At 32.7% G+C, this 10,275-nt stretch overlaps 1 protein-coding gene across 11 annotated transcripts in view; it reads right to left on the reverse strand.

The window, feature by feature from the left end:
- LOC130443523 (CCR4-NOT transcription complex subunit 6) overlaps nucleotides 1-10,010 on the reverse strand; it is a 156,424-nt gene extending 146,414 nt beyond the window's left edge. For 8 of the 11 annotated variants that reach the window (XR_008909850.1, XR_008909851.1, XM_056778223.1 and 5 more), the window contains exons 1-3: nucleotides 9,743-9,870; nucleotides 8,686-9,004; nucleotides 8,447-8,622 (exon numbers count right to left, since the gene is read on the reverse strand). Coding sequence is in view for 9 of the 11 variants with exons in the window: in XM_056778223.1 (XP_056634201.1) it covers nucleotides 8,447-8,622; nucleotides 8,686-8,996 (487 nt within the window). In the remaining 2 variants the exon portion in view is untranslated. Of the gene's footprint in view, nucleotides 1-8,446; nucleotides 8,623-8,685; nucleotides 9,005-9,742 lie in introns of all 11 variants that reach the window. The other 3 variants (XM_056778217.1, XM_056778225.1, XM_056778226.1) reach the window with 2 other exon arrangements.
- Nucleotides 10,011-10,275: the final 265 nt, after the last annotated feature.

The raw sequence follows: 10,275 nt of genomic DNA on the forward strand, positions 1-10,275 counted from the left end.
TAAAATATTTTTACAGGGACGCCACAATAACTATTGTACATCAATTAATTTCAATTAAAACGTATGACACCAAACAAAAACTCAACTTTTCCAAATACACGAAATAATTTGTATTACGAGGGGAAATAAAAGAATTATTCAAGTAAAATTGTCATATAATATATACATAACGAAGGTCCGACGGTGTCCTGGATAGCTCTGTCTGTTCCATCTCTTCCTTCGATGTCCTTGAGGGTCTTTCTCGTATTCCGCGATCGGTACATCGATAACCACGTGTCCCTTTCTATCTTCCTCGCATGTCCGCACCGGAGAAATTATTTTTTCTCCTTTGAAGTCGTGTTTACTCGTTTCTTAAACGCTCTTTCCAGGGATATCCTGCACGATCTTCTCCTGTCTTGTTTAGTCTCCATTCTTTCTCTCTAAAGTCGTCGTTTATCTTCATTTCGTCCACGATCTGTTCCATCTCTTCCTTCGATGTCCTTGAGGGTCTTTCTCGTATTCCGCGGTCGGTACATCGATAACCACGTGTCCCTTTCTATCTTCGTCGCATGTCCGCACCGGAGAAATTATTTTTTCTCCTTTGAAGTCGTGTTTACTCGTTTCTTAAACGCTCTTTCCAGGGATATCCTGCACGATCTTCTCCTGTCTTGTTTAGTCTGCATTTTTTCTCTCTAAAGTCGTCGTTTATCTTCATTTCGTCCACGATCTGTTCCATCTCTTCCTTCGACGTCCTTGTGGGTCTTTCCACCATTTCGTTTATGCTCAGTTCTATTTTTTTTTGTCGTTTCATCTTCCTAGGTATTTGAATCGTCAAACCCATCGACACTCAAAGTCGAAAGAAACTTATATGAAAATGGACAATACGAAACGATTGCATGACACCATTCCGTGAAAAATTAAAACTGTCGCCTCGGGAATAAAAAACACTGCCCTAAAATTATCTTGGGCGTAATACTTGATTCAAGTCGTACATTAAAGTCGATAATTTCCTCACGAGAACATGAACGAACGTTTCGTATTGTAATTTGTTTCTCCATAACTTTGCGTGCTGAAACTCGTTCGCTTTTGCGAGTTTATTTGAAAATGTTATAGGAAAAACAGTGGAGATTCGAAGCAAATCACCGACTTTTTTTTAAAATAAAAACAAGTAATACCGTAAGTAGATAAAAGTTTCATAGATATGCCTGTCATTAAGGTCATTTCCGATTGAAAGAACATGTTGAACTCGATACGTGAACTTTATTCACATTCACATTGTTTTATTTTTTCTTTTACTATTGTTGTTTGGTTATAATTTATCTTTATGTATCGTAACCTTTTTCAATACCAGGAGTGTCATAATAAAATTTTGTTAATGGATAATAGAAGTCAAACAAGTCTGTAAAATTGTTTTTCTTAGATCTATGGATCTATGAAAGAAGAATTTTGACATTAAGCTTGAAATAATTCGTCAGAAGCCAGATAAGAGGGACTGTTGATGCAAATAATTGACAGAAGAAGTCTTAGGAAAGTTTGATATAGAATATCAGTTTAATAAATCGTGTGAATGACACCCAGATGGCGCTGTCATTGTCAAATCCATATGACGTTCACGAAGTACCAACTGTTACAAGTCTACGTGTCAAATTTCATGACGTTTCGATTGGTAATGAAAAAGTGACAGCCATTCAAGTGAAGCTACTTTTGTTATTTTCAAAACAATGGATTCAAAATATCGTCAAACAAGTCTGTAAAATTATTTTTCTTAGATCTATGGATCTATGAAAGAAGATTTTTGACATTAAGCTTGAAATAATTCGTCAGAAGCCAGATAAAAGGGACTGTTGATGCAAATAATTGACAGAAGAAGTCTTAGGAAAGTTTGATATAGAATATCAGTTTAATAAATCGTGTGAATGACACCCAGATGGCGCTGTCATTGTCAAATCCATATGACGTTCACGAAGTACCAACTTTCAAAAGTCTACGTGTCAAATTTCATGACGTTTCGATTGGTAATAAAAAAGTGACAGCCATTCAAGTGAAGCTACTTTTGTTATTTTCAAAACAATGGATTCAAAACTATTTCTTGATGAAAAAAATAGTGTATAAGCTCGGCAATGGTTTCGAAAGGGTTATCCGGACTCTTCTCCATCGAAAACAACCATTCGTAATTGGTTTCATCGCTTCAAAATGGAAGAATTGGACATGCGGTTCATCTCACGTTTGGGGCCCGACAATTGGCCGCCTGGATCGCGTGATTTAACGCCTTTGGACTATTTCTTGTGGGTCCATGTCTACAGGGATAAACCAGCAACGATTGACGCACTGGAAGCCAATATTGAAGCATTTATTCGTGATATATTGGAGAAAGTGTGCTAAAGCCCACGGGCTATCTAAAGCGGAGCCGCGGCCAACATTTTCATTAAATCATCTTCAAACATTAAATTATAATGATAGTTCTATCGATTCCAATAAAGATTCTATCAATTTTTTCAAATTTTTCGTGGTTTTTTTCTCAAAACCAAATGTTACACCTCTTAAAAAAAATCACTGTTTATCATACATCGAAATTTCTCGATAAACTCGATTTAATTACAAAAAAGAAACACAAAATTCCCTGTACTTATCGCACATATAACAAGAATTCTTGAAAACTAGTGAATTTAAATGAAAAAAAAAAAAAATAGAAATAAAACCCCAACAAACAATCGAGTTTTATAAAAAGCAGACGTGTCTAGGTTGCGCAAACATTTTTCTATTCACTTGTATCTGTATCACGAAGAATTCATAAAACGATTTTTTTGTGTATCACGCGGAGGTTGAGGAGATGGAGCGATAAAAAGTGATATCACCGCATACACTTGACTATTAGCAACAGAAACAACAAACATCTTCCCAGATGTGGGTGTAAATAAAATGATGAATCATTTGTTTTTGCGGCATATCAATTTCGAAACATCTTTCATACATAAGTATGTAGGGGCTCGTTGTTTGTCTGGGATTTTATTACTCAACACGTTCTTACAACACGATGGTTGCCCGGTACATTAGTCCATATACAGGGTGATTGATTAAAGTGCAAAAATCCCCGCCTCCTTTGTCCTTGAAAATGTCGATTTGAAAATTTGTAAAAACCGAGAAAATAATGTATTCGTATTTTGATTCACACTGTATCAAATTCATCGAATATTAACGAAATAGATAATTTTTTCGAATTTTTACTACTAATTGAATGCTTTGACCGCGACAGATCTTCATTTTTTAATTCATTTTACATTGTACAGGGTATTGAACTTTTTTGAAAACGATTCTTATGAAAAAATTGGTTATATTTTTGAAATACCCCATAGAATTCATCACAACTCTATATTATTATAAGTCAATCTGACCCAAATATGCGATCAAATTTAAAAATACTGCACAGCAAGATTGTAGATAATTTTTTTATCACACTAATCAATCACCCTGTACGTGCGGAATTTTTTGCGATGAGATATGGCCGGCAGCTATTATTGGTTCCACACGGGGTACATAAAACGATTTTCCAACAATCGAATAGAAAATATAAACTCAAATTAGTCTCAACGAAATTTATTTAGAATCTAAATTTATGTATTCCCCTCGTATATTCCAATTATGTTAATTCATTATGCACTTTTGCAAATCGAACCAAACAATCGGACATAAAATAACTTCCCAATAGTTTCCCATCATTATCGTTTAAAACATGTCTGCCGTTTACCCATAAAAAGAAAAAAAAAATATCTTAAGAAATTGTAAGTATTACACGTACGGATTGCGAAATGAGAGGCTTTTCTCACGCGTTCTCTATTCTTATTACATACGTCGTTCTCGTGGTACTTTCATGTAAAATTTTTAAACGTGTTACGTAATCATTATATTCCCATATATTTATGAATTAGTTTGGTAAAATTGGCAGCATCGTATGTTTACATCCATCCACGTGTCATTCTCTTATGTGTATCAGTACTATGAACATAATTGTGAGACATTTATCATCGTACGCAGTTGCCAACCTGCTTACCGCATGCGCGCAGCGATTGGGAAACGACGCTTGTCATACACGGAACAAAATATTCCGTTCCGTAAAAGATACACGACGGTGTTGATCGATGACTGAATGGTGTGGTGGCAGTAGTGTTTTGATTAAATAGTTCCCTGACATATGTCATAATATGGTGTAATGTAGATTAGATTGGCGTACAAAGTTTTGGTATTACCCATAATTAATTGAATACGAAGTGGAACAATAGTATATCTGGTGGCAAAAGTGTTTTGATTAAATAGTTTCGTGGTATACGACATAATATGGTGTAATGTAGATTAGATAGGCCTACAAAGTTTTGGTATTACCCATAATTGGTGAAATACGAGGTGGAACAATAGAATGTGTATACAGCTTCATCTTTTTTTTTTTTTTTGAGAGATAAATTCTGGGAGGACGAGCCAACATTTTCCCGTAATTTCGATAAAAAACCTCATCTATTCTCGTAATTGAGATTGCATCTATATTTAAAAGCAACATTTCAACAAAATTGTGTGAACATATTCGGTATAACACGAAATACGCGTTCGGCATACTTAAAATCGTGATCGCCCCGAGATTGCCGATTGTATTTTTATTTCCTCGTATCGAAATTAATGCGAAAACATTTTGCACCTTTCCATTAACCCAAACCGATTAGAACGTCAAAGAAAAAATGTAAAAATTCGTTTCTATAAAATAATATTGAACGATAAGTTTACTGTAAGTCTGTAATCCTATTTTTAATATTGAATGGAAATATTTTGAGAAAAATCTTCACAATTACTCATCTATACGATCTTAAAACAGAAACTTAGCGCCCAAAATGGCTGCAACTTTTCAAACAAACCTCGTATAAACATAAAACGTGATAAATCTAACCGAAATGGTTGAAATTTGATAAAAATATGTATCTGTATAGTTTCATATTGAATTAAAAATCAAAATCACAGATTTTGGAAAATAAAGTTCAGTCAGTCTCCTAAATACGAGGTGTTCTGATTATAAATATCAAAAAGTATGAATATTTAAAATGGCAGCGTCGAAAAATGCGTAGATGACACTAAAGGAGACGACAGCATATTAAAAAAAATCGTCGTTATTTTAATATACAAAATTCTTTGGATACATTTTGAAAATAAATTCGTTTATAAAAAAGATGAGAACGCAAACACTTCAGAGAATTTTAATAACGTCTTTTAATCCTGAACAATGCCAACTTCCAAGCAGAACAGAAGGAAAAATGTTAACAAAGACAATCTCGTATACAAAGTATTCCTTATCTCATTGTCCTGTTGCTTATATAGTATCCTCGTTTCGATTGTTCGAATTATAAGGATATTTCGCAACAGTTTATTATTTAATAGGATCAAAAACACTTTGAAATGTTGAAATTGAATACATACAAAGACGTTTTTGTCAAGTTATACTAATTGTTATAAAATTTGTATTGTACATTCGATGAATGTAAACAAATTACTGGCAACATAGCACACAAACACGTAACGACGGTTGCCTACGTATTAGGTAAGCATAATAACTGTTTATTTAAATAATCATATTCGAATACCATGATATAAAGACATTTAAATTTTATTATTTACTTTGTCTGAATAGATATTAGAACATTTAGACCGCGGAATTTTAAATTCTCGATTTTTTTTATATAGGAAATAGTTTTTCTTTTATAGAAGCTACGAGGTGTGTTGGAAAAATAAGATAAAAAGCATGAACTCTTTCAGAGTCCTTTCCTGTAGCATTTTGAACCAAAAGCATTTGTTTTTAACTATAGAGAATAGTTTCAAAATATTTTCTATCTAGCTTTTTCAGAAGTAACCCAGATATAAATCCATTACTAATTATAGTATTGGAGATACAATAAGTCTTTTAACGATCTAAAACTAACAACTTTTGTTACACAAAGTTTTGTCATGATAAAAAACGAATCCTTTAGCCTTTTTTATAGATACCTTTCTTCTTTAAGCTTTCGAATAATCAATTTTCTGTTACAACAAACAAATTTGTCCACAGTTCGATCTGCTTTTGAGGTCGAACAATGTCCTGGCAATTCCACATCCTTTAACTGAATCATTTTCATTCAAAACTAACGATTTTTGTTCCATAGATCTTTGTCATGTTAAAAAACGAATCCGTTAGCCTTTTTTTAGATCCCTTTCTTCTCTAAGCTTTCGAATAATCAATTTCCCGTTACAACAAACAAATTTGCTCACAGTTTCATCTGCTTTTGAGGTCGAACAATGTCCTGGCAATTCCACATCCTTTAACTGAATCATTTTCATTCAAAACTAACGATTTTTGTTCCATAGATCTTTGTCATGTTAAAAAACGAATCCGTTAGCCTTTTTTTAGATCCCTTTCTTCTCTAAGCTTTCGAATAATCAATTTCCCGTTACAACAAACAAATTTGTTCACAGTTTCATCTGCTTTTGAGGTCGAACGACGTCCTGGCAATTCCACATCTTTAACTGACTCATTTTCGTTTAAAACTAACGACTTTCTCTCAATATTTTGTTGAGTGTGACTGTTTTTGTTACTTTTACATTCCTTTCGAACAGAAATAATTGTTATTGAAAGATGCACCTGGAAATAAACCACCAAATATGCAGTACAACAAGATTCTTCATGGACTGGTTTTTTTACATATCATCGTCTCTCTGGAAGTACCTGGTGACAAGCTCAATTTTGATACTATAGACGACATAGCCATTCAAAATACTATATTTATTACACCGGAGAGCAAGCCGAAGATAGTTATAGGGCACAATAGACCTTAGATTTAATTACAACTTCACCGTCGATATAATATAATTTAGTTTTTCAGATGCATCATTTAATTAACCTTTTAAGGCATCCATTGCGTTCACGCCTCCCCTCAGTACTTTCCTTTCCTTATATTTTTTCATCACTCTTCTGAATATGTACCCAGAACTCACTCCCATACAGTTCAGTTGACCTTATTATCATTTTGTACAATCCTATCTTAGCTTTCAAAATATTATTCATGATTCTACCACCCTATGCTATCCAATTTTCTGGTCTTTCTTCTCATAATCCATATTTATAACCAGGATTCCACTTTTTCAAAATGATATTCCTTGTTTTCTGTTCTGAAAGGTCTGTTTTCCCCTCTATTTCTTCCTTTGCTGTTGCATTACAAAAAATTAGTCTTTTCGCCCCTCTTGAGGCCGAATCTATTCCAATCTACTATAGACTTTTCCAATTCCTGCTAGGATCTAGCTAATAATACAATATAGTTTGCAAATGCTAAAATTTGTTGCTTCCGGTAATAGATTGGTCTCTATATTTGAGCTTTTTTAATGATTACTTCCAATGAGAGGTTAAAAAGTAATATGGATAAGTGGTCCCCATGCTTTATCCATCTTTTTCCACAAAAACTTTCCAATAACCCTCCTTTGGGCTATACTTTGATCACGGTTCTATTCATTTCTCCATTCTTATTAGTTTTGTGAAGCCTCGTACATCTTTGTCCTCTCTATTGTATCATAAAAGTGCTTATAATCTATTAACAGCAGATTTAGATCTAGATTTTGATCTTCATTATTGCTTTAGTAAAAATCTGATCCTAATAGATTAATAAATACAAGTACAGCACTGTTTTTATCAACTTTTAGTTGTCTGTGACTGTTTTTGATAGTTTCAAGTTCCTTTTCATTAGACTACATCATTCATCATCATTATACCATTCAATCTGGATTATGGCTAGCATTTTGTGTGCCTACAGATCCCTTTATTATGGTAGATTACACCCCTTGTCCTTTCTGTTATATTTTTTTGTTTATCCCTGCTTCGTTTGTCAGCTTTCTCTATTCTTTTCTGTTTCTGCATTTTGCATTCACATCTACTCTTCCTAGAATTCTGGTATCTTCTTCATTTTGGTTTCTAAGGGTGTCTATATCTCTTGGACATAGAGGTATCCAGTATTTCACCCTCCTCACTATTTCTATAGGTTTTCTTCTCTTTACATATATCTCATTATAAATACTTGTATTGTTAATTATGTTTTCTTCATATTTTGCCCCAAATATCATTCATTTGATTCATCAATTCTTCCTCTTTTGCTTATTACAATGATTTCTATAATTTTAATTCGTTTAAACAGTTTAATTTCAATAACTGAATCATAACTTATCTAGGATGTATTTAAAAAGCCAGTAGAACAATTAAATAAATTGGAATTGATGGAACTGTTGGTGATATTCGTACTATACACTTAACTAACACACAATTACTTCATCAAAGTTACTGATTGTTATCCTGCGCAAAGGACCTTAACAAAGTATCCGTACGTTGTAATAAACAATGTTTTAACAAGAAAATGTACAATTAAATTATTCAAAATATCGAATTTGTTATTATTTAAATCATAAAACCACTTACCTTGTAAATTATCCAGCATAAAAGTTAACAGCTTAACGGTACCATTAGGTTCAGAATATATTGTGAGTATATCCTTGTTTAAAGGATTCCCTGTTAAATTCAGACTGAGGAGATTGAAAAGTTTACCGAGTTCATACGGCAAAATTCTCAAACAGTTGTTTGCTAAATTTAATTCTCTGTAACCAAAAAAAAATTGTTTAACTTTATTTTTTCATTATTATTTTAACTGATTCACTTACCTGAGATGGATAAGTTCACCTAATTCCGCGGGTAATGATCTTAATTTATTATTACTCACATCGAGATGCCTTAAATTCACTAAATTACAAATGTCCGGTGGCAGTCTCATTAACTGATTGTTCTTTAGGTACAAAGCCGTTAGGTGCGTTAACTGGAAGAGATTGGGACTCAAATTGCGGATAGTCCCCGTTATCTCCAGCTCGGTCCAATAGGACTTTTTGCCGCTCGCTTGGTCCTCTGGGGACATGTAAGTATGTGTCCGACGATTTGAAGGACCCCCGTTGTTTTCGTATTTGTCTTTTCTTGGCATAATTTAACCTGAAAGAAGACATTTTTGAGTGTGAAATTTTTCAATGACACTTCAAGTAACGTATATGTCATTATGACATTATCACCATAAAAAAATTCATAAGATTCTGAACAAAATTTTGTTTTATTATTGGCAGTGTAAATCTAGAAAGCTATGGACAAGAAACTGTCTTCAACATTATGTATTAATTAATTATATAATTTATAATATTAATAACTACCCTTAATTTAATATTTACTAATAATATATAGTTTAATATCGCAATTAATTGTTTATTTCGCGACGAATATTTTTATAAAAAATTGATTTAACCAATCGACATAAAAAGTATTAAAATTTAATCAATTGTTGATCCTTGAAACAAATAGAACGTCGTACTTATAATATAAAAATGGTTTTTATTTATTTGGCACATCAGTTTTGCAAGAAACATTCGATTTTGTAGAAAGTTCAAAGAACTCTTCTTGACCCCTCAAAACAATTGACTAACAAAGTATCCAGAGGGTATCCAAGAACTTTATGAGCAATTAGTAAATCTAGTACTCTAGATCAGTTGACCTCACCGTAAATAGATATTTGTATTACAAAATGTGAACAAACATCGTGACGTGCTGATTTGGAAAGGTCTTGAAAAAGAAGTCATCAACATTATTGGTTATTATGTTGTTTTATTATGACATTGATGACGTATTTTATGGGTTAGGGATTAGGAGTACTGAATAATAATAATTCTTATTATTACTTACCTTCATCTAAATCTAAATTAATAAATATAATAGAGATATGTTCAGTTAACTATTTTTCTCCAAATTTTTACACTTTATACACACAACACCGTAATCGCGAAAAGCATAAGCAATCTTACCAACTGTTATATTTTCTATTTTGACATGCTGTAGTTCAAAAGAATATTCCTAGGTGTTACAATGAAAATGCTTAAATTCAAATATATATTTCAATATAAAACAAAATTTGTCATTAGTAACTTTTATTTTTAATAACTCCTCCAATTCCAATCAATTTGACTATATGGAAAATTATTTACCACTATTTCAATATTGGATCATCATAATGACATCTAGTAACCAATACCCTTACTATTACTCACTATATATCACAGATTTCATTAAAACAGAATCTAGTATATCCAACTCTAATTAATAGAGAGCTCTGTGAAACATTTGACCGTTAACTCCCACAAAACTATTTTCTCCTATCTCCCCTAACCCCATAAAGCCAATCGTTGGTGTTACAGCTGCAGAGCTGTACTCGCCCTTAT

The sequence above is a fragment of the Diorhabda sublineata genome, chromosome 4 (genome assembly GCF_026230105.1).
Source record: "Diorhabda sublineata isolate icDioSubl1.1 chromosome 4, icDioSubl1.1, whole genome shotgun sequence".
Lineage (NCBI taxonomy): Eukaryota > Metazoa > Arthropoda > Insecta > Coleoptera > Chrysomelidae > Diorhabda > Diorhabda sublineata.